Genomic DNA, 25835 nt, shown 5'->3' with positions numbered 1-25835 from the left:
CTTAGGCCACACCACTTTGATTAGTTGGTTCTCAGATTATGTCCAAAAAAATGTCACTGTGAGTGTGACAGGGAAAAAATACAAATCAAAATTTTCCAATAAGTCTGGGGTGAAGATAGGCGCTTGCATGATATAAAGAATAATATCACGATTATTCAAGTTTGCAGCTTAGAAAAACAAAGACTCTGTGGTAGACAACAAACTCATCCTCAGCTGGTAATCCCATTGTGCAGTAGATGCACCTGTTGATTGAAAATTATTAAAAATACCTTTTTCTATATTGTGTACTTCTGCCATTCATGAAAAACCATAAACGTTAAACATAAAAACATTGGCAGACAAAAGCTGAATAAAGGCACTTTGCTATACTGGAAAATTGTTGAATGGGTTCATAGAAATGTAGTGTTTAAAAATTTCCTGAATTGGAGGGGTTTCTGTAAAAAAAACCGCGGGGCCCCGTTTGCGGACGAAAAAAAGTTTGCGGAGTGTCTTGGCTTCCGACTTGCTTCAGTGTGACGCGATGTGACACGAATACACACAATTATGCAGTGTACATTAGACAAGGATATTACCTATCAAGTATGAATAGAAAACACGTAGTAACCTGGGTTTTCCCATGTTAACTAACATTACGCTTAGTGGTGAGTGGAAGAATCGCAGTCTTTAATTTACATCCCGCAAAATATCGGCCTTCCCACAACGTGAGCTAAATCCTGGCATTTACTGTGACGCTGTGACAACGGCAGAGGCGAGTAGAGAGACATTCATGTTCGCGTCGCCTGTACCAAGGACATCATATGACCTTGCCTGTACAAAGGTAGTAGCGTTGGAGTTCAGATCATTGAAGCCATAGAACGTTGATGTCAGAACTGCCGGGCGCTGACCTCATTCCTTTGTTATTTATTACTAAATTCACGGGGCGGAGTTGATAATTATAAACTCTTTGAAATCTCGCCGCCCAGCCGATGGGTGTGTCCCAGTCTGTGCGCTGCGATTGGCCCGCTGGTAGGCCGGCGCCGATTGTCTGCTGGTGCCCTGCTGGACGTGAACCGCTGGTAGGTCGAGAGGCAGCAACAGTGGAGTGGCATGGGTGCTGTTATTGATATCAATTGTACATTCGGGCTTAGTACAGCATGTACTAGCATTCTATTACAGGCATTGTACCCAGTGGGGCCCCCCGAGGGGCCCCCCGAGGGGCACCCCGTGGGTTCGGGGTGCCCCACGGGACCCCGGTTTTTACAGAAACCCGAATGGGAGGTGTTGTGTATATTGGGGGGGGGGGGAATAGCAGTGGGCAATTCCGAGAACCAAATGAATCAAATTTGTCTGGCCTTAGTTGTAACCATACGGTTGAGAATTCTTCTGCATGTACCGCTTAGAAGCACCTAAATATTGTTTTCTGATCAGCGTGCTTTGGTTCAGAGACAAGTTGTTTACATTGTAATTGAATGTGTTGTAAAATACCAGTAGGAATCTGATATCCACCTATAAGAATGATTCCTTTGTCATAGTGAGATGCAATAATATTGTAGGCCAATGTGATACCGGTGTATTAGCAATTCACAAAATTTCACAGAGGCGGCCATAACAGTGAGAAAATGCATACCACTTGGCCGAAAAATAGTAAATTATGAGCAAAATTGCCATGGAAATATGTGAAAAAATACTCTTGACTATGAAAATCATTAGGATGGTGCTGGGATTACAGCAAAATGGCGGGACACTGGAACTGATTCATTCTTTAGCTTTATAGGGAAATCCCTGTCGGTCAAAAATATGAGGCAAATTGGCCAATCTCACCATGATATCTCGCTAGTTATCATAAAAGAATGATATCCCGGTATCACAACAAGGATGGTTGTACTGGCTATACAGATACAGAATGTAGATTTTCCCCAGTATGATTTTGACCCAAAAGTTGATATTTTGTCTCTCTTTACTTTTTCAGTATGTGACAGCTTTTGCAGTGTCTGCATGTTCCTCCAATGAACACAGGCTGAGTAAACCATTCAATCCCCTGCTGGGAGAAACATATGAACTGGACAGGTAATTTGATATCATGCACTTAACAGATTCCCTTAAGGCCACACCAATTCAATTTCTTGGTTAAAGGATTTTGCTAGAAAAATAATGAAGCAGGCGGGCAAAAAATAAAGAAATAAATAAAGGCATGGAAGGAGGAAGCAAATTAGCATTTTGGCTGTTTCAAGTACAAATGGAGGCCTACAACTTCAGGTTTGCTTCTTATCAACAAAGAGGCTGGAAAAATCTTCAAGCCGATGCTATTTTGACAACACACACCTTATCACATTATGTTTCTGATATCATCTTGCTGGCTTTTGCTACATTTTGTAAATCTTCATCGTCTGGTCCTGGAAAGAAGATGCGAGCAGGTACATGTAGGACACTACATTTATCCCTGCCACAATCAGCCACATATAAAGAAAAAGCAAGCTATATTATAACCCTCTTGTAGGATATAAACAGACAGAAAAAAAATCTGAATTTTTGAAAAAAATTGGGCATAGGTTCCCTGCTATGACCCCTTATGCTACATTCTGTAGGGTCACATTTCCCAACCGGGGCCCGGCCGGGCTGTTTTCGGAAACGTGTTCGTTAATCTGTGTATCAATAAATATATGACCAAGCTAGGCTCTAAAATAATTTTAGGCATTTTGTGTATTTGCTTTTTTTTATATCACATTTTTCGTTCCCAAAGACTTCCCGGCCGGGCCCCGGATTAAAAATGTGACCCAAGCATTACCGAGGACCAACGGTGCCTTCAAGTTCAACAAGTGGAACAGTATATTACACAACTTAAGTCATGTATTTTCTACTTGGAACCTGAGGCAAGCAACCATAGGAAAAGGTTGAGAAAATTGAACAAAACCTTCAATCTGCCTGGGAAACTTGAATGGTCAAAGTATCTGCTGTATATCTATAGGGTTTTGAGCATGCTTCTTCAGGCCCTTGAAATTCTAGGGCCAAATCTTCCGTCATACAGACAAGCTCCAGACTGTTCTCTCACCAAATTTCTGGCCTTTTTTAGCAGTTTGGGGCTAAAGCCCCACACTAAAAGCAAAACTAAACCACACACAATATTTTCATAATATTGTGTATTATTAATAGTGCTACAAGAAACCAGTAATTTTTCTGCTGCTTGCCGATTTTTAGGAAAATGTTCCCATTTAACCTTGCAGCGTCCATGTGTCAGTAAGACTTTTCACAAACGTGTAACGTTACTTAAGCTCCTAATAAAGGCTTATTTTCTGACCCGTTGGCTGTGATTCATGAAGTAAAGACAGACAATAACAGTTGTTTTTATTATGAAATAATTTTTGAATTAGTAAAAAAAAACTGGCGGATCCGTTAACCAAGAAATAAATTGGTGTAGCCTAACTTGAGGTAAATTTCTTCCAATTTTCCTAGGCCTAAATTAACTTTGGGAGGGGTTGGGGGTAAAAAAGATAAATTGTGTGGTTTTATAACATTAACAAGCTCATTTTTTTCATTGAATGAGTGGAGATTTGGCACAAAGATACATGTTAAGGCACAATTATATCTTCTTGAGACTGAAATATCTCAATTTGTTGTTCAGATGTTTATGAGTGACTGACTTGATTTCAATAATCTCCAAGCAGATTTACCAGTGGCAATGACAGTATCCAAAGGGCAAAACCAGTCCAGTTGGCTGCCAGTGGCCAATTGGACTGCTTTTGCCCTTTTGATACTGCCATTGCCATATCTGCTTGGAGATTAAATTTCAAGATGACCACACCCTTGGAAGTTCATATTAAGATCAGTTGCCCTAGATCTGACCCACTCACAATTACTGTACGAAGCTGAAATTACACCTGTCTAATAGTAAAAATCGCTCTCAGGATACACAGGAAACATTAGGATTCTAAAAAAACATGAACAGCAATCAATATAAGTTATATCTTCAATCTATACAATTTAAAATATGGACGTACGTGGTCTACATCAAAATTTGCTGGGAACCGACCAAAAACCATGAAAGTACAAAAGCTCGCAACATGTATAGAGATGGTTCTTGTACAATAACTTTAGAGCATGCGGCATGAAAGGTCATTTCGCTTAGTTTTGCTTAGTGAGGGGAGGACCTGTTCATGGGCCCGACGCAGATTGTAGTTGATCTGCGACGGTTTGGACACAAAATCAAGCAGAGGGTTGTGAGGATCCTCCTAGATGTTTTGCAGTGTGCGCAAGGTCACGGCCTGGTCCCGCCTTGAAGACAGAGAAGGAAGAGACTCTACGGGGATACCTATAATCTTACAACATCGTTTTTGCCCACTTTCGAGCAGATTTGATAGGCGTTTGGCCTCCCCAAACCGGGCTGGCATACTCTAGTTAGGGAGGTATAAATACTAATTTAAAATAAATGCTTGTGAGAACATCTGTAGACAAACCAGCCTTCTTGGCTACAGTTAAGTAGTACATTCTTGGGCGAGTTTTAGAGAGCATGTACTGGACATGGGTGTCCCAAGTCAGATCATACGAAATGAATACACCTATAGAAGTTTGAATCTGGTGGCCTTCTATTGAAGGATGGGGTGGGGTGGGGACATTTTCTTTTTTCCAAGCACTAATGATCATATCTTTTGTTTTTTTCACATTCACTGAGAGTGAAAACCCTTCACCCCATTCAGCAACAGAATCCAGCGCTCTCTGGGTCTGCCCAGGTAGTGACCCCATCAGTAGTTCAGTGTTGGTGAGGTCATCAGCATATTTAACTGGCAATACAGACAATGGTAAACAAGCATCTAGTGAGTTCATACAGATCACAAACAACAATGGAGACAACAGTCCACCTTGGGGAACACCTGCCAGAACATTATGAACAGGAGCCCCATTTCACCAACTGAGATCTACCATCCAGTAACTATACTGAGCAGAAGTCGTCCATGACTGATCGTGTCAAATGCATGACTAAAATCCACAATTACCTCGTGTATGTCCATCTTTGGTTTGGAGTTATGTGCATCATGCCAAGTTTGGAGAATGTGAATCAGAGCTGTAACAGTTGACCATTTTCCCATAAAACAATGTTGAGATGGAGTCAAACTCTTCATAGTGTCTTGTAGTAGAGCGTCTCGCAGAAGTACCTCGAACACTTTACTCACGCTGCTCTGTGACCAGTGATCTGTCGATATTCAGTAGGAAAACGTGGTCTTGGCTTCTTTGGAACGGCCCTGACACAGGAGTAGGTCACAAATAACAGGGGCAAGTTCCTCGTGGAACTGTTTCAGGACCCAAGGTGGAATATTATCCGGTCCAGCAGCATTCCTCCAATTCAACTGACGCAGTTTCAACTTGATCTGACCGATCCAGAAGAGCTGAAGAGCCGTTTCTGACAACTTGTGCACAACGTTCTGTTCTGTGGGTACAACACTGTTCACATGACCCCATACTGAAGCACAGTGTTCAGCCAATATATTGCAATCACAGTGTGAGGTAGCAGGGTCAGTGGTGTTGGTGTCCTCTTTCGTTCCCTCCATTCCCATGAGTGCTTTGATTGACTTGAACTATTGACCTGGATTAGATTGTTTTAACTGATCAACTTCACGCTTGTAATAACGACGTTTGGCCCTTTTGATGTGCTTCGCAACAGTGTTACGCAGCTTGGAATACGCTGCCGTGTTACCAGAACGAAAAGCCTGCTGTCTTGCCACAATAAGCTCCTTTATTTTAACAATCATAAGGTTTGTCATTATTGATGACTTAAACCTTAAAGTTTCTCATAGGAACAGTTTTGTCCAAGATCGCCCCAATGATTGTTGTTGGTGAGCAGCTTTACTCTCGGGATCTGGCGCGCTGAACACAGGTGAGAAATCAGAGGTATTCATTAGTAAACCCAACTGCCTCATTCCTTCAGGTGTGCAGTGCCTACGTGTGACAACACGTGGGGGTTTGGATGGCCACGATCCCGATGACCACAGGATTGATTGGTGATCAGAGGACCCAATCGGAGGCAGGTGAAGATGTACAGGGGACGTGTCCAATTGACTGTGACCCCTGGTAGCTCTGCTGATAACTTGCTTCAAACCGTACCTAGCACACAGAGACTGTGATTTGTACTTATTGGTGTCACCAAGAATGACTATGGCTGGATTTGAATAGTCCAGTTCTATCTGCTCAAGACAACGACCGAGGTAATCTGTAACATCATCATCAGATTGGTGGGTAGTGGAGGACTTTGGAGGGTTGTAAAGTGCAGCGACAATCAAACAGTTTAGGCCACGGGGGAGTCGAGCGGGTCTGACCCAGAGTCAAAATGCTTCATGATCGATGTGCTCCAGGCCTGGGAGTCGTTTGTGCTGAAGTTTGGAAGAAATGTACAGTGTAGCTCCTCCTCCAGAACGTGAGATCCGATCACGTCTGTGAACAGTATACCCTGGTAAAGTGATGATAGAATCAGGAATGTCCGTGTTTAACCACGTTTCAGTAATAGCAACAATACTGGTTTTGTTGGCCAGACATACAGTGTGGAGTTCATCAGTCTTGTACCAGAGCGATCGAACATTGGCAAGAAGGAAACCAGGAAGACTAGCCGAACATTTCGTCGACCTGACTAGAGGAATGTGTGACAGAACTCGAGTAGTCAGTCTTGATGTGGACATAACAAGATTCCGCTTCACACAAAGGAATGCTCCTGATTTACATTTCTGTAGCGGTGTATGTCCCGGCTCAAACATACACAACCGACATTTGCATAATAAGGGAACTCGGAAAGAGGACGCTGGTCTCCTATTAATAACAGTTTCAATTCGCTGGATGTGTTTTTTACCTCCTTTACTGCCTCTAGGTCTACAGGACGTCCTGAGTAATCCCAAAACCCTCAGTAGTGACTTCTCCTGTGGCACGAGCGGGTTGGTTGCAGGGCGACAGTTCCGCAGGAATTCTTGTACCTCAGGAGCAATGTCATTGAAGACAAATGCGGTGCCACCGCACGAAGTAGGAACAACTTGAAAAGAGCCGCAGAGCGTCCGCAGTCGAAGTAGACAGTCCAGGAGATTCCCAATATATTCTGCAACATATCAGACGAGCATAGCACCAGAAACATCATCAAAGAAAGTTAAAATACACTTAAAATCTTGCAGCCCATGGAGAAGCGTAAAATCCGTGGCTGTCTTTAAAAGCGCCACCTATAAAAAATACAGGTACGTTTGTGAAGGTTAGACATCCAAGTAAACAATGTATAAAGAGAATTCAAACTACTAGTACAACTTGATGAAATGCGGAGAATATCCGGACGTTTCGAGTGACATCCATCACTCTTCTTGATCAGCATCACTAGAATGAACTGGCAAAATGAATACAATGCTGGTAATTAAAACTGGAAAAAACGGTTGAACATGTGTTTCAAAGCGGTGTCCCATGTATACTGGAGAGTTCTACATGGAGTGCTCCCTTCCAGTTTTTAAGGTGGGATAAAGAGCACAGACACCTTGAGAACGCCTTGAAGAAGTGTGGCTACAAACGATGGACTTTTAACAAAGCACTCAAACCAACTGACGAATCCAAGAAACCCCTGAATAAGATACATATGCAGAAGAGGAAGACAACTGTACAGCGAATGCCACTATTCCGTACATCCAAGGAGTATCAGAGAAACTCCGACAAATCCTTCAAGGCTTCAACATCGCTACCAACTTCAAACCCCACTCTACCCTCAGACAGAAGTTGGTCCATCCCAAGGACCGTGTACGCAAAGACACCCAATCCGATGTCATCTATAGACTTAAGTGTGAATATCCAAAGTGCAGCGACACCTACATTGGGGAAACCAGCCAACCACTGTGTACAATCAATATTGCAGGGCCACAGAAAGCGGGTACTCACATGCCATCTACCACCATACACAGCCACACCAAGGATAATCCTTCAGCCTGGAGACAAGAGATATCCTTGACCGAGAACTATGTTGGTATGAACGTGGAGTCAGGGAGGCCATCTACGAGCGGATCTACACAACCCCACCTTAACCCGGAAGGGAGGACTCCAAGCAGATGTAAGGCCCGCCTTAGAGGGGTGTTGCAGGTGACTGTGTGATACTTGAGGGTTAATCGTCACTGCTCTAAAAAGGGAAAAAGTGTCGTGTGACGGTATTTCCATCAACTGATGTGCGCCACCCTCCACCCTGGTCATGCGTAGCTTCTGATGGTTCTTCTGTAGGTGTAAAGAGAGAACAACACCGGTGACGATAATTGGAGGTCATGGGTCATATGCTAATGGCTGCGCTAGCAATATTGCCATCATCATTGAAAGTCGTCGAATGTTCCAAGTGAAATGGCCTTAACCACCAGTGGGTGCTTCTTTGGTGTTCTTCTATGATCCAATCATTTCACTGCCGCCAGCACAGCGAGGACAAATGTCGGGTTCAAGTCCCTGTACATCCGCCTCATCCTCCTTCCTTGTTGGGCACTTACACGGCATCTCCTATGCAGGAAAACGTGTGTTGCAAACATTAGAAATATGGTGCAAGTCACACTGCCATCACACCGGTCGTCACACTGCCAGCGCAGCTGGGCATTCCAAGTCACTTCACGGCCCTGTGTGTAAACAGACCATACTTGAGTCGTGCTTTGGCTGAGTGTACACCAAGTGTGCTTGAAAATGCGTTGTCTAAACTCAGCCTAAGCTACCTACATACCGATGGAAATCTGTCATTCCTTTGTTCAGTTATCATCGAAAGATATTCACAAATCACCCCTGCAATTCCAGAGCCAGCTGCTAGGGGGCCCAAACCTACACCACTTCTTCTTTACTTCAAAAGCTACAAGAATGAGTCAGAAAGAAATGCCATTAGTATCATAGCAGATTAATTTTTGTATTTGGCATCAATGTAAACTTAAGGCACATTAGATTCCGGTTCGCAATTTGATCTGACCTAGTGCCTAAATAGTCCCTAAAATAAGACGCAAATCGTAGGTTTTCTCAATAGTTTTGCCTCCAAATTTTTTCGCTATAGCAATGTGTAATCTTTTATATATCCCGAAAAGCCAGTTTTTCGTAGCCTTTTTCAGTCAGATTAGGTCGTCTGCGAATGCAAACATGTACTTCCTGGTATTTGTGCACAATAATGGTAACGCAGCCTCATCATCTGATTACCCAAATCGTAATGTTCCATGTGCATTTTGTATGGTGTCAGCCACCGGGGATTGCTGAGAACATGTCCTCACAATTTTTTAAATTCTTCTTTATAATAGACAGAATGATGACCTTTTTGTTGGTCAGCCATTATCCCAGGAAAATTGGTATTTCCGTCCAGCCTTGGAAGAATACCCAAAAATAGCAGTTTTGGGGTCAGAAATTACTTTTAATGGACATTTTTACCAAAAATAACGTTTCCACAGAAAATGTCAACTGAGCCTTTCGGTCAGTAGGAAGGCACCCCTTACCACCGGGAGCATTGGATTGTCAGGAAAACGATGTTTGGAGAACGATGGCTGTTCTTTTGAGATCTCCTTTTAGCCAAATTTCATCATCAACTCATTCAATGAAAAAATGAGCTTGCTATAAAACCATGTGCATTACTTTTTGAATCATATTGTTATGTGCTTATTGGGTTAAACATAATCATGTACAGCAATCTTGACTAACCTTAATCAGCTACATGTTATAGCATGAAATGAAATGTTTATTCTATACTGCTGTCAGTAGTGATCTTTATCTCCATGAAAAATGGAGATATTGTTTTGGGTGTGTCTGTTTGTCTGTCTGTCTGTTTGTGTTTCCGGACTACTGTAGTCAGCATAACTCAAGGACCTCTTGATGGATTACGATGATATTTGGTATGTGGGCAGGTGTTGTGAAGCCGAAATTCAAGGTCGATTTTGGGCCCCCTGGTATGTGACCTTGGTACTGCAGCAGAAATTCCATTTTTGTAACTCTTGACCTGGACGTGCTATGGTCTTGATTTTTTGGTGGCAGATATGATACTTAGTATGCAGGTAGCTTAGACAGAGATATACATAATGAAGTGCAAATTATGCTAATTGTGACTTAATTTGCATAGCTAATGAGGAAAATCTATATTTGCAGTGTTTTCCATTATCAGACTCAAATACTAGTACATGTAACATATGTAGTTTATGGTCTCGGACCGGAGTTTTTTTCGATTTCATATGTAGGCCGACACCCTCAGGTCGGCGGGCTCCAATTCCGCCAAGAAAAGTAGGACGGAAAATGTAAACACATGGTCGAAAAGCGGTTTTCTGCTGTTTTCCGATGTATTTATCGGTATTGCCCATTGTCGCTTTATTTTGGGTAGAAACCATAGTGAAATGTAAATTTTGCACCCGAAAATTATCATTTTTTTACACTTTTTTATTGAACCTGCTCGGAAAAAACGAGTTTTCCTGGGGTCACGGCGTATGTGCTGAGAAAGCTTGGTAAATGGTGTCTCTGAAAAATGAAAAAATAAAAAAGTCATGTGATAACTTTTTCGCAATCTCCAATGACGCAAATTCGGTGAAAATACATTAAAAACGATGCTATTTGGGTCATCAGGCGAGAAAATCGCATCACCGTTGTCGTGGACTAATACAAAAAAGGCTTTGATAGCGAACCAACTGCGACGTGCCCAAAAATACTACAACTCACGGGCTTTTCAGAAGATTCAAAATATTTATGCACAGCTAAAACCATCACCAAGCAATCTCGGGCAGAAATCAGGGTGACGATCACGCACTTCCGGCAGATTACCGGGTCATGACCCAACCCCCAGTCAGATTTGAACTCCGACCCGGAACCTTAAGAAACATGATATTATTTCTTAAAATTTGTCTTATATTTTCAGAAAGGTTATATCTACCATATATCCAAATTTGGCTTATCTGCGATTATTACTTTTCCAGCAGCAGGGGTTTAAAGTCATGTGAAAAACACTATGTTTTGAGGCTATATTGCCAACGTAAAAGCCTTAACAACGTTACAGTAGGGAAATTGATAAAAACATCATTTTTCAGGACATCGCTTTTCAAAAAACAGGTAAAACGGGATGGAGAGCCTGCTCATGCCCTTGGCTTGGAAATTATGCAGACTTTCCGTCGTTTCGGTGCTGCATATTGGCAGAAAAGCCTCTTTAAGAGTTGGCGTCGGTGACGTCACGCAGTGACGTCATGGTTCTCGAGGAAAACAGCAGGGGGTCGCGTTTTAAGTTCGTAGCTTTTAACTGAAACGTAGAATATGTCAAATTTTGGTATAGACCGGTAGACCTCAGATCGCACATTCCGAATCAAACGCGTCCGACATCAAACTCTTCACTACTTCGCCGTAAAGGCCCCTTAAGCAGCACAATGCTCCCCAAATGTGTAAAAGAATGCATTCTGACACAGTCCAAAGCACAACCTGGAGCATATTATCAGAGCTAGAAGCGGGCAGCTTAAATAAGTACGGCAGAGATGTGTAGCGCTCCTAGTAGGCTAACACTTCACACCATGAAAAGAAGAAAAGATCGCGACGTTAAGGAGCGATGAACCAAAAGTCAGAAAACCAAGTTTCGCCTTAAGAAGGCTTAAAGCACTTAGATTTTAGCTTAATTCACCCATTTAAGTCATCATGAAGGCGGGGCATCGCGAAAATCATACCGAAGGTCAAGTTGAGACATGGGCTTCCATCAAATGACGTAGTCAGTGAATTCCTTTTAAAAACGATTTGGCGGCCAGAAATGATTAAAGATTGCCGTATTGGAGGTTTGGGGGGGGGGCAAATGGGGGAGGGGGGGCGCCAAGCACCTGTCCATGGATATATCGAAATAAAGGGGTAAAAAGGGCAAACTATGGGGTTTTTTTAAACAAGCTTACAGATTTTGATGAAAGCTTTCGAATGCGTCGAAATAACGTCATCTATGACGTCATCGACGTAGCCGCTGCCGTCCTTTAAGGTCTCGGACCAGAGTTTTTTTCTGATTTAGGCCGACACCCTCAGGTCGACGGAGCCCTCAGAGCCCAAAAATACTACAACTCACGGGCTTTTCAGAAGATTCAAAATATTCATGCACAGCTAAAACCATCACCAAGCAATCTCGGGCAGAAATCAGGGTGACGACCACGCACTTCCGGCAGATTACCGGGTCATGACCCAACCCCCGGTCAGATTCGAACTCCGACCCAGAATCTTATGGAAAGTGGAGCATCCACAGATACCAATTATGCAAATAAATTCCTAATTTGCATTATTAATGCAAAAACACCATAATTCATCAAATTGGAAAATCATAGGACTGTCAATATTGCAACATGTGTAAGTTAGATAAAGGTGTTTATGACTAAGCATATATTATGCAAATGTTGAAGTTATTTGCATGACAAATGTTGAAGTTATTTGCATGAATAGAATTGTTCATGGAGATATGAGGTCGTGGAACTCTTGTTCATCAAGACTTCATTGGACTGTACATTTTTTTTTTAACAATGCCTACATTAATTTTCTACTAATTTATCAGACCAAAAATAACTGAACTAAAAATGCACTTAGTTTTGTAAGATGCTTCAGTAATTATTATTATCTCCATGAAAAATGGAGATATAGTTTTGGGTGTGTCTGTGTGTCTGTCTTTGTCTGTTTGTCTTTCTGTTTGTGTTTCCGGACTACTGTAGTCAGCATAACTCAAGAACCTCTGGATGGATAACGATGATATTTGGTTTGTGGGCAGGTGTTGTGAAGCCAAAATATAAGGTCGATTTTGGGCCCCCTGGTATGTGACCTTGGTACTGCAGCAGAAATTCCCTTTTTGTATCTTTTGACCTGGACGTGCTATGGTCTTGATTTTTTGGTGGCAGATAGCTTGTGGTGTAATGAAGACGGGGTGTGGGTTTGGGCCCCCTAGCAGCTTGCTCTGGAACTGCAGGGGCGTTATCGTGAAAATCTTCTAAGGAGAATAACTGAACAAAGGAACGGTGGATTTCCATGATATTTAGTATGCAGGTAGCTAAGATAGAGATATACACAATGAAGTGCAAATTATGTTAATTAGGACTAAATTTGCATAACTAATGAGGTAAATCTATATTTGCAGTGTTTTCCATTATCAGACTCAAATACATGTAACGTATGTAGTTTATGGAAAGTGGATCATCAACAGATACCAATTATGCAAATAAATTCCTAATTTGCATAATTAATGCAAAATACCATATATCATCTAATTGGAAAATTATAGGACTGTCAATATGATACTTAGTATTCAGGCACCTTAGACAGAGATATACATTTTTACATAATGAAGTGCAAATTATGCTAATTGTGACTTAATTTGCATAGCTAATGAGGAAAATCTATATTTGCAGTGTTTTCCATTATCAGACTCAAATACATGTAACATAATGTAGTTTATGGAAAGTGGAGCATCAACAGATACCAATTATGCAAATACATTCCTCATTTGCATAATGAATGCAAAAACACCACAATTCATCTAATTGGAAAATTATAGGGCTGTCAATATTGCAACATGTGTAAGTTAGATAAAGGTGTTTATGACCAAGCATGTATTATGCAAATGTGTAAGTCATTTGCTGAATAGAATTGTTCATGGAGATATGAGGTCGTGAAACTCTTGTTATATCTGTAGATGTGCAGTCTTGCCTGATAACAATTCTAGGGTTCAAAATACCAAATTTGAATGTACAGTTTGCATTCTGTAAAAATAACTGACAATATTGCATGTTAAAAGTACCTGAAATACATGTAATGTTATATGCATTGTGGAAGTCTAATGCTGCATTCCAACGTTCAGATTGCATTAGTCATTTCTCAAAAATGTACAAGTAAGTTTTTTTTTCTAGGCTGAAGATCGTTTGTAACAAATTGATTCCTTCCTTGTCAGCTGCAAAGTTTATTTAGGAATGCACAATTCCCTGATGTGAGCTTGGACAATGTTAGGCTGAGGGAACATGTGCTAGCACACACATACTTTTTCCTCTCTTAAATTTTTAGTTGAAAATTGAATTGTTTCATGCCCAAACAAAGAAACAAACAAACAAACAAATAGAATACCTAAGTTGTCATTCCTGTACATCCATAGTCAACCTGTATCAATGTGCCTAGAATCGCAAAAATCAATCTTTGATAAATGGCAATGAGCACTCGGCCAAGAAGATAGCAGTCGCCTTGTTGGATTCTGATTAGCTACCACTAAACCTTGCAATAACACCCTCTAGCGATGTTTGTAGAGCTGCAGTTTGATAATTCCAGCACTGTGTTTAGCGAATATTTTACTTGTATAGGGTAGAAATTAAGCCATTTTTTGCTGTTTTGCATCATTATGAATTCTTTTAAGCTGAAAAAGTTTCTTTGTTGGGGGTAAAATTTGTGTAGTATTGTCTATTATAACGTCATTGTCAAAGAGCCCTTTTGTCTACAACTGACCATACAGTCTTTTGCAAGTAAATTATCCACATTGCACGCACACTTTTTGCCAACATGACAATTTTGCATGTAAACAAAAATTTAAAGTACATGTATTTCAGGCAACAACATGCAGTAACTTGACAATGTGTCATTCTGAGCTAGTCTACTTGCCTCTTCTTCCCCAGGCCAGACCTAAGATTTAGAATAGTTTCAGAACAGGTCAGCCACCACCCTCCTATCAGTGCCTTCTATGCAGAGGGTAAACAATGGCTGTTCCATGGCTCCGTTCACCCCAAACTCAAGTTCTGGGGCAAAAGTGTCGAGATCCAACCCAAAGGAATGATCACAGTAGAGTTACCAAGGTAAGGACTGGCAAGGGATGGAACTTCCATGCATACATTTGTATGTCAGGATGGCAAGGCATTAGTTATTTCCAACTACATGTTTGTGTTAATACTACTTGATTATTAATAGATTTAGGGATTTCTTATTTTCATTTAGGGATGACTGAAACTTAATTTGTATCGTACTGGCAGCTTCTCTGTCCGTGGTTATATTGCTCTGCACTGTATGACTGTGTGATTATCTCCATGAAAAATGTGTGTCTGTTTGTCTGTCTGTTTGTCTGTTTGTGTTTCCGGACTACTGTAGTCAGCATAACTCAAGAACCTCTTGATGGATTATGATGATATTTGGTATGTGGGCAGGTGTTGTGAAGCCAAAATTCAAGGTCGAATTTGGGCCCCCTGGTATGTGACCTTGGTACTGCAGCAGAACTACAATTTTTGTATCTTTTGACCTGGACGTGCTGTGGTCTTGATTTTTGGGTGGCAGATAGCTTGTGATGTAAAAAAGAAGTGGTGAAGGTTTAGGCGCCCTAGCAGCTTCCTCTGAAAATCTTCTAAGGAGAATAACTGAACAGAGGAACAACGGATTTCCATGATATTTAGTATGCAGGTAGCTTAGATAGAGATATACACAATGAAGTGCAAATTATGCTAATTGAGACTTAATTTGCATAGCTAATGAGGAAAATCTATATTTGCAATGATTTCCATTATCAGACTCAAATACATGTAACGTATGTAGTTTATGGAAAGTGGATCATCAACAGATATCAATTATGTAAATAATTGTCAAATTTGCATAATTAATGCAAAACACCATATCTCATCTAATTGGAAAATTATAGGACTGTCAATATGATACTTAGTATGCAGGTAGCTTAGACAGAGATATACATAATGTAGTGCAAATTATGCTAATGGGGACTTAATTTGCATAGCTAATGAGGAAAATCTACATTTGCAGTGTTTTCCATTATCAGACTCAAATACATGTAACATTATTAACATTATGTAGTTTATGGAAAGTGGAGCATCAACAGATACCAATTATGCAAATAAATTCCTAATTTGCATAATTAATGCAAAAACACCTTAATTCATCTAATTGGAAAATTATAGGACTCTCAATATTACAACATGTGTAAGTTAGATAAACTGTTTATGACCAAGCATATATTATGCAAATGTGTATGTCATTTGCATGAATAGAATTGTTCATGGAGATATGAGGTCGTGGAACTCTTGTTAGTCTAGTACTGTCTCTTTTTTCTATTTCCTTTATTCTGATATTCTGAGCAGCTCATTCAGCTAGGACTAGTATTTACTTAACCTTCTCTAGGCATGATCTTTTTTTTATCAAAAAGATGCATTTTTTGTTTGTTTAAATCCAAAACATTCCAGGGATACATGAAAATTTAGCTTTGAAAGTTCATGATTCTCTTGATTGTGTGCCAACTTCTGTTCATGGCAGCCATGGTGAGGTCTACACATGGCAGAATGTCAACAGCTGTGTTCACAACATCATCGTGGGTAAGCTGTGGATAGAGCAGTATGGAGAAATGGAGGTGAAGAATCACACCACGGCTGAAAAAGTTGTGCTGAACTTCCGCCCAAGTGGATGGTTTGGCAAGGAACTACACAAAATCGATGGCTATGTTTACGACAAAGAGTAAGTCTTGCTGTTATATGTACATGCATCTCAGAGGTTGATGTTTTCCAATTGTGACAAATATACACTACCCCTTTTGTGGTTAGTTGAAAATACAGCTTAAGGGCTGACTGACTGGTAACCATTTCCATGCTGATATGATCATGTTACCTATTTTGTTAGAAAGAACAAAAGAAGAGCTCTGTATGGCAGGTGGACAGAGAACATGTACAGTGTGGATGTGGAGCTGTTTGAGGACATGAAAAGAAAAGAAAAGGAGAAGAAGAAGGGTAGAACAGAAACTTCTCCATCTTCCACCAAGTTATTCAGAAGAAATGGTGCTTCCAGCAACCAATCTCAGGTACATGTAGATGATGATTATCATACTTAGAGCAGTCTAGTCAACAGATTTTACATGAAATCCTCCTGAAAAATAGTACATTTTGTACCTGCCTCTGTGGTTCAAGCAGTAGCCATATGGGGCTCAAGGTCAATGTATGCAGGGAGCAAAGGTTTGAGCCCCGCCTAGCCTAGCTTGCCATTTCTCTTTTCAGATGGTAAAACATTGTATAAACACTACAAAAAAAGGCATTCTTGTTTTTTCTTGTTTTTTCTTTGTTGAAGAAAAATTATCTTCCAGAAAGAAAATTATTCTGTGTGCAAGAATAAGAACGAATAAGGAAATGTCAGTGAGGACGTAACAAATATAAACTTTTTCTTAGAATATTTTTCTCTGACCAAGTTGTTTTTTCTCACACATATCGACTAGAAACCTCGAAATAAATTTTCTTGTTGTTATGATTCTTCTATGGCACAGAATTTTTATCTAAGATATACTAAATTCAGAGAAAAATATTCTAAGAAAAAGTTTATATTTGTTACGTCCTCACTGACATTTCCTTATTTCTTCTGTCCTCAAGAATAAATTTCTTACACTTAGAATGAGTTTCTTGCACTTAGAGTGAGGTTCTTGAAATAGGAATACCTTTCTGTCCTCAAGAATGAATTTCTTACATCTAGAATGAGTTTCTTCCACTGAGAGCGAGGTTCTTGAAATAGGAATACCTTTCTGACCTCAAGAATGAATTTCTTACACCTAGAATGAGTTTCTTGCACTTAGAGTGAGGTTCTTAAAATAGGAATACCTTTCTGTCCTCAAGAATGAATTTCTTACATCTACAATGAGTTTCTTCCACTGAGAGCGAGGTTCTTGAAATAGGAATACCTTTCTGACCTCAAAAATGAATTTCTTACACCTAGAATGAGTTTCTTCCACTGAGAGTGAGGTTCTTGTAATAGGAATACCTTTCTGTCCTCAAGAATGAATTTCTTACACCTAGAATGAGTTTCTTGCACTAAGAGTGAGGTTCTTGTTGTAGGAATACCTTTCTGTCCTCAATAATAAATTCCTTAAACCTAGAAACAGTTTCTTGAACTAAGATGGGGGTCTTGAATCAAGAATACCATTTAATAAACCAATGATAATATAATGTAAACATGTTCCAATCATATTTATTATTATTGATCTAATTGTTTAATACACAGTTTTGGATTTTTCTTTGTAACGCCCATTCTTAACCAAGGATTGCAAAGATTAACCAGTTTGCAATACAATTGTTTCGATAAATGTTTCACATTTGATGCTGTGTCATAAAAGCACATTTTCTCTGTGCTCATACAAATATAAATTGTCCTTCTAAAATTGTCAGTTCTGCAGTGTTGTAGCTGTCCTTCTTATAATCAATGACTTGTTATTGTTGAAAGATTTTCCAAACTTGAGACTGGGGCATCTTCTTTGGTCCAACAGGTTTCCAAGTCTAGAAAAACACACAAAAACAGATGACGATGACTGTCATTTTCCTACATCGCCCCCCTCCCCCTTATACATGCATGGGGATGGGGGCTTGTGCATTTGCTTGAAAATGTTATACTTATACTTTTTTAGTACCTTGTAGGTATACGTATTACTGCACTTAACGTATATGTTCTGCAATTACTGGTTGGCATGCAACCACAAACACAACAAAGGTTTCTAAGCCTAGAAAAATACACAAAGAGTTTAAGTGACTGTCATTTTCCTATATCGCCCCCCTCCCCCATATACATGCATGGGGATGGGGGCTTGTGCATTTGCTTGAAAATGTTATACTTATACTTTTTAGTACCTTGTAGGTATTACTGCACTTAACGTACATGTTCTGCAATTACTGGTTGGCATGCAACCACAAACACAACAAAGGTTTCTAAGCCTAGAAAAACACACAAAGACTTAGTGACTGTCATTTCTTATATCGCCCCCCTCCCCCGTATACATGTAGGGGGAGGGGGGCTTGTGCATTTGCTTGCAAATGATATACTTTAATTTTTTTAGTACCTTTTAGGTATAACTGCACTAAACGTACATGTTCTGCAATTACTGGTTGGCTGTATCATGCAACCACAAACACAAAACTTAGAGTATCTACTTGGGAAATAAGTTATTTTCATGCAAGACAGGCTATAACATACCTGGAGCATATCTGTTGATGGCGTTGGCCTGAGGAAGCATTTTGGAACTTAAAACAAGTCATCTACGTTGTGTAGTGAGTCCCACATGATACCAAAAAGTGTCCTCATGAAACTAGCCGCATCTTTCCCTAGTATTGTAAGATCTAAAGCGCACATCAAGCAAATGCAGCCGGAGCCCAAACTCAACGGTCCACATTCAAACATTACAGCAAAGGATGATGGGAGTATTGAATTAGCATAATTTATTTTCTTATTACAAGAAAAACAATAATTATCTTCTTGAACTTTACAATGTTAAGAAAATAAAGGAAATCATGCAAATTCGAACTTTCATTTCACTTTCCATCTTTAGATAACACAGAAAAGCAGGAATCATCTTTCTTTAACTTTGTGGAAAAGGAATTCGAACAGAAAAACACTTGGGAATTACTTGTTTTACAGTTTCTTGATTTTCTCATTTTTCTTAACTGTATTTGGTCAAGAAAATACTTGTATTTGGTCAAGAAAATCCTTACATCTTCTTAGATATTACTTAGAATTGCAAGAATCATATTTCTCAGACTTCCTAAATTAAGAAAACAAGAAATGTCAAGAATTTTTTCCTAGTGAAATGAAAGTCTAAAGAAAAATTCATGTATGGCAAGAATAAAAATCTTAAGAGTAGATTCTGTAAAATCCTCCATTTGACCAAACAAGAAGCAAATATTGTGTGAAGAATAAGGAAGAAAGATTGACTAGCATTTCTAGAATATTCTTGCTGATAAAAAATCATACTAGAAATCCTATCTTCACCTAAGAAAAACAAGAATAAAACTCTTAATGTAAGATCTAACATTCAAAGGTTTTGCGTAAGGTTTCTTGATTTTCTTGAAATTCTTTATGGAAGAAAATCTTTCTCTCAATAAGAAAAATCAAGAAAACAAGAAAAATAAGAAAAAGCATTTTTGGTAGTGAAGTCAGTGGCCCCATGTATGGTGGAGCCTCAGACATTAAATTTCTGTACATGAAAATGTTGACTGAAATGTTGGCTGAAAATGCAAGTACTGTAGTAGGATAGCTACATTGTGCTTTTACGTAAGCTGCCCTGAAAAAGCACCATGCTTCCCTACATGTAGCTGCCTGCTTTTACCTTTAAGAGAACATAGTCAGGTCAGACGATAGGAAACCATTACAAGATACACTGAAACAGAGCCTCATAAAAGGACTCTGACGGGCACCATATTTCAATCTTGAACATTCTGCTCCAGTCCTGAAAGTCACAGGGGTCTTAACTTAACCATACAAGGAAAAATGGAAATCGTAGAACCGCTGGAGGTTCAGAACAATGCTAGCCAAAAGGTAACAATTATAGCTTTATGCCACAGGACTGCACTCTTATGCTGCAGGCTTGTGATAAATGTAATTTGGAGACCATCAATGGATGTTGTTTATACCAATTAGCACCTTAATTGCATAATCAATAACATACAATGAGTGCTGAGTGATAGAGACAGCCAAAAATGTGTGCAACATTGACTTTTTTTCTTTTTTTTTGTTTTCTTTGAAATTGTGAACAGGACGGTGTAGATGGCGCCATGGGAGAAGGAGAGGTGAGCTTGTTCCCAGTTTCTCCCTCCGAAGAGCCTGATCATGACCAGCAAAGTCCTGATGAGGAGCACATGAAAAAGATGTTGTGCCATCCTGACTCCAACCAACTGTGGCAGGTAGTACCTCGGCCTGAGCACTCAGAACAGGTACATTATCCCATAATTGATTGTACATGCACAGGAAACATTATGGTACGTTATGTACATTGTACTTGTACAGAAAAGTAAGAACATTGTGGAACGCTTGGGATGTGTAGAAGAGCTGAGTTTGCTCTGCCACAAAATTGGTAGCAGTTTCTGTATTTCTTAATCTCATCTTTTATGCACACATGGCATGATAGGAGACCACGTGTTCGGGGCTAGACGATTAGCCAACAAAAATGTTTTGAGCTGTGCACAATAAATCAGTTTACCTGTACCTCCGACATGTTGCTGTTACAGTATGCTTAACAGAACAGGTGATCTTGCATCATTTCTACACTGCTGCTACAACTATGCTACAAATTAGTGAACGTGGCCCAATCCTTGCCACCGCTGGAATGGACTAAGGACATCATTGCAGCCTTTCTACCAGCCCAACCCCTACCTACAATCCACAACTGTGATAGTTACACTCAACTGCAATCTGCCAACTGCTACAATAGTCCCAGGCAAGACAGCATCCCCCCACTCGTTCCGAAGCAATTTGCTTGTGAATTAAACAGCCCACTGTGTCACCTGATCCACTCGTCCTTCAGGGACAGAAGACTTCCATACAAGTGACCAGTGTAGTAACCCTATCCAAGCCAGTACCCAAAACTCCACCACAGAGCATCAACAATTTAAGGCCAATTTCACTAACTACCCAACTGTCAAAACGCTCAGTGAATGCTTTGCTGATGGATCTTGAAAGACATATCCTTAAACCTATACCCACAACAATTTGGTAGTAGGAAGAACAGATCAACAATGCATGCACTGGTCTTTCTCTTTATTTGCATATCAATTCATAGTTCGTGGTTATAAACCTGCTGTTCGACTGATCTTGTTCACAGTCACTGACGAAAAGTAGTGGATGCTACTTGAAACGTCTGACTGTTTCCAAAATCATATCCAGTTGTTTGAGTAACTGCTTTTTTGGCGTATCTTATTACCTGGATGTCTAATCTTCATCGACGTATCAAGGATCATTACGGTAAGATTTGCCTGAGCTCAGTGAGGGATCTGGAGAAGGGTAGGGGGAAAACCCTGTATAGGTACCCGTACCTGTATAGGTACCCGTATAGGTATACCGGTATACCCTTTTGGGGCCCCAACAAGCCAGGAAACACGCTATGACGGCCGCCATATGGGGCACCCAGAACGGCTGTTTTTTACGGTCTCCCTATTGATATGAGACACAAACAGTTGACTATGCTCGGTCAGAAAATAGCTGAACAATCATACTTTACGATATTTTGATTTCTATGAAGGACGGACTGGAGTTTTGGAAAATACGGAATTTGCAAAGTTCGTACGGAGCGCCTGTCAGAACGTGCGAGCACCGATCTTGGAGACCTTTCAACTAAACCCGTTCTGAAAAGAAATAGAATAAACACTTAAACTATCAACCTTTCCGCTATTCATTATCTTCAGAAGCAATATTCATGATCTGTTTGGCTGGAGCTGCCAGTAAACCTGCGTAAAACCTACAGGAAACGCCCGGTGTTCTACACCGGTTCTGGATGCACGGAAGGTCCGCCATGACACATGTGCGTCAACCAGCAGCTTAGACGGAAAGTAACGACTTATTGCGACACAAACATTACGGCCATTCGGCGTGATTTGTCTAAATATGCCGTGCTTGGCCTCTGTCTTTAGCGTGAGGCGTTTCCTGTAGGTTTTCCGATCCGTATTAAACCTTTTCAGAACGGATAGTTGAAAGGTCTCCGAGATCGGTGCTCGCACTTTCTGACAGGCGCTCCGTACGAACTTTGCAAATTCCGTATTTTCCAAAACTCCAGTCCGTCCTTCATAGAAATCAAAATATCGTAAAATATGATTGTTCAGCTATTTTCTGACCGAGTATAGTCAACTGTTTGTGTCTTATCTCAATATGGAGACCGTAAAAAACAGCCGTTCGGGGTGCCCCATATGGCGGCCGTCATAGCGTGTTTCCTGGCTTTTGTTTTGGGGCCCCAAATGGGGTATATCGGTATACCGGTATACCTATACGGGTACGGGTACCTATACAGGGTTTTCCCCCTACCCTCTGGAGAACACCAGCAGGAAGATTGCGGACTACCGGAACCATCTACGTTTCAGTTTACGGTGCCTCAAGGTAAGTGTCACTCCTGTCAGTTTGCGCCTAAAGACCTCCATCAAAGGCTTCAACGCCAACAAGATAATTTCTAACGCGGAAAGAAAGCTATTTTAAAAACGAAAGAGTAAGACAGATCAACTACAAATTGGATGGACTAAACGCGAGAAAATCTAATCTTGAACAACTACTGAGGGAACGATTATCAGAGGAGACTTTTGCCGAAACTAAAGAGTTCATAACACGTGGACAGCTCTCCCAACACGAGAAGGGTAAATCTAGACAGAAGAGCAAATTCGAACGCCTACAGCAAAAACAAGTGAACAGCACAGCGGATAGTGACCCTAATTGGAGATCTAGCAGTTGAAACCCTCAAACTACAACACAGACTAGAACAGATGAGCGGTGGGTAAAAAACCTTAGTAGCCATACCCTTACAGAGCCAGAGAAATCGCTGCTTTCTGGAGGTCTAAATTTTGCAGTAACACCTAACAAAATCCCCAGCATCGATATTGTAACAGAGACCGAGTCAGCAATTCGACGAGCCCATATGTCATACAAACAGGCTGAAGCCTTACGCACTAAAGTAGCTACCACTCTGAAAGTCTCTAAACCCCCTGCTAGTAACATTACCCGGGAGGAACAAACCGCTCTCAAGGATTTGGCCACTAATCAAGACATAGTGATTCTTCCTGCTGACAAGGGCAGATGCACAGTAGTCTTAGACAGGGAGCAGTATGACAGGAAGGTACAAGACCTCTTAGGGGACAAAGACACATACAGGCCTTTGAAAAGGGATCCCACTACCAAGTTTAAGAGGGAAATCACCGAAGCTCTCAAGAAATTAGAAACTGATGAAGTTCTGGATCATGTCACCTATCTAAAAATCAAACCCAAATCGGAACAACCCCCCGCTTTCTACGGCCTCCCCAAAATCCACAAACAGGACATCCCTCTACGGCCCATAGTTTCTGGTATAGGCTCAGTCACCTATGACGTAGCAGGTTTTCTAGCGAAGATATTGGGACCTTTAGTGGGGAAGTCTCAACACCATGTACAGAACAGTGCAGATTTCGTAAACAAAGTCAAAGACATCCAGTTAGACGAAGATGAAATCATCACTTCGTATGATGTGTGTTCTCTTTTCCCTGCATCCCCCCCAAAGAAGCGGTGTCAGTAGTCAGGGAAGCCTTAGAGGCTGACAGCACACTAGCAGACAGAACCAAGTTATCTTGGACCAAATATGCAAGCTGCTAGACCTCTGCCTGGGGTGCACATACTTCACCTACAAAGGACAGTTCTTCCAACAACTGCACGGCTGTGCTTTGGGTTCACCAGTTTTGCCCATCATGGTAAACCTGTACATGGAGAAATTTGAGAACAAAGCCCTCAGTACTTTCAAGGACACTCCCCCGGCCAACTGGTTCCGCTACGTAGATGACACTTGGTGCAGACTAAAGAAGAGACTCTGAGTAGCTGATGACTTCTTTGAACATATCAACCAGATAGATGACAATATCAAGTTCACACAGGAACCGAGTCAAGATAACGTGCTCCCTTTCCTAGACACCAAAACCATCATAGAGAAGGATGGTCACCTTCGGTTCGAAGTATACAGGAAGCCGACCCATACCGATCAGTATCTGGCCTTTGATTCCCACCACCCTTTGGAACACAAACTGGCAGTTATAAAAACTCTCTTTCATCGGGCACACAACATCACCACCTCAGACACGGCCAAAACAGACGAACATAGAGGTGCCCTGGGCAAATGTGGCTACCAAAGATGGACTTTCAACAAAGCCCTCAAACCGTCTGACCAGTCCAAGAAAATGCCTAAGTGTAAACCGTTGACCAACAGAAACAAGGCCAACATCACTATTCCATATGTACAAGGAGTGTCCGAAAAAACTCCGACGGATCTTCCAAAACTTCAACATTGCCACTAACTTCAAACCTCAGTCAACTCTCAGACAAAGACTGGTACATCCTAAAGACCGACCCCGCAAAGGCACCAAGGCCAATGTCATCTACAGACTCAAATGTGAAGAACCCAACTGTAACAACACTTATATCGGAGAGACCAGCCGATCACTTAATGAAAGGTACAAAGAACACTGCGCTAACCGCTACTCTTCGGCCATTTTCCACCACCTAAAACACAACCAGGGGCACTCGTTCAATCTCGAATCCACTGATATCCTTGACCGCGAACCCCGCTGGTTCGAACGTGGACTGAAGGAGGCAATATATGAGAGGATGTACAATCCAACCCTCAACAGGAAAGGAGGGCTAAGGGTGGAACTGTCTGGCACTTGGGACATACCCTTGGGGGCAAACAAGCCTTAGCTCCTATATCAAAACAATAGGAGCTATTGTCCCCTTTTACTTCAACCTTGTCTTGAGTTGTCTAATTTGCTTTCTATTGGACTATCTAAAGATTTGTCTTCTCTTTATTTGCATATCAATTCATAGTTCGTGGTTATAAACCTGCTGTTCGACTGATCTTGCTCACAGTCACTGACGAAAAGTAGTGGATGCTACTTGAAACGTCTGACCGTTTCCAAAATCATATCCAGTTGTTTGAGTAACTGCTTTTTTGGCATGCACTGGTAAGTTTGCTAGATTTCCTCTTCAAGTCAACTTCAGCCCCAAACTCTATTTGCCCACTAGTCACAACAGATCTATCCAAGGCCTCCAACAGGATTGATCACCCTATACAGCCACCAGATGTATGCTACACCTATGAGTACACCCAGCTATGATCCCATGGACTTTTATCTCAGACTGACATCAAGGAGTTTACTACCAAACTAAAAGCTCAGATTAGCTGTATCTAACCTGTGCTGTAGCACAAGATAACTGAAAATGCATTAAGTTTGTGTTTGAAACAATTATAGTAGCGCTAGTCATAGGTGGGCAAAAAGTTTCGCGGTGGCTTTAAGTTTGCACTGAAGAGTTCACCGCGAACATTTCTGCATTATACAGTATACTAGGAACAATCATTTTCGTTACCATGATAGACAGTGTTTGTTAATCATGTAAACATGACTTCATCAACTGCTGGAAATATGTTGATGACATGAACCTTG

General features: G+C 40.9%; 1 protein-coding gene and 2 long non-coding RNA genes across 12 annotated transcripts in view; 2 read left to right on the top strand and 1 right to left on the bottom strand.

Annotated features, from left to right (window-relative positions):
- LOC136424387 (oxysterol-binding protein-related protein 1-like) overlaps positions 1-25835 on the top strand; it is a 207010-nt gene that overhangs the window by 151839 nt on the left and 29336 nt on the right. For 7 of the 10 annotated variants that reach the window (XM_066412971.1, XM_066412972.1, XM_066412966.1 and 4 more), the window contains 6 exons: positions 963-1055; positions 1949-2046; positions 14562-14738; positions 16195-16392; positions 16555-16732; positions 20436-20612. In XM_066412971.1, the coding sequence (XP_066269068.1) occupies positions 963-1055; positions 1949-2046; positions 14562-14738; positions 16195-16392; positions 16555-16732; positions 20436-20612 (921 nt within the window). The remainder of the gene's footprint in view (positions 1-962; positions 1056-1948; positions 2047-14561; positions 14739-16194; positions 16393-16554; positions 16733-20435; positions 20613-25835) is intronic. The other 3 variants (XM_066412973.1, XM_066412974.1, XM_066412975.1) reach the window with 3 other exon arrangements.
- Positions 17819-19835, bottom strand: LOC136424391 (uncharacterized). Its single transcript, XR_010753880.1, has 2 exons — positions 18880-19835; positions 17819-18188 (listed from the first exon to the last, which is right to left on the bottom strand). It is a non-coding gene; the product is annotated as an uncharacterized lncRNA (long non-coding RNA).
- LOC136424392 (uncharacterized) lies at positions 18184-18822 on the top strand. The gene is made up of 2 exons (XR_010753881.1): positions 18184-18326; positions 18544-18822. It is a non-coding gene; the product is annotated as an uncharacterized lncRNA (long non-coding RNA).

Source organism: Branchiostoma lanceolatum, chromosome 18 (assembly GCF_035083965.1).
Source record: "Branchiostoma lanceolatum isolate klBraLanc5 chromosome 18, klBraLanc5.hap2, whole genome shotgun sequence".
In the NCBI taxonomy this organism is placed as follows: domain Eukaryota; kingdom Metazoa; phylum Chordata; class Leptocardii; order Amphioxiformes; family Branchiostomatidae; genus Branchiostoma; species Branchiostoma lanceolatum.
This window is presented reverse-complemented; position numbering and strand designations above follow the sequence as displayed.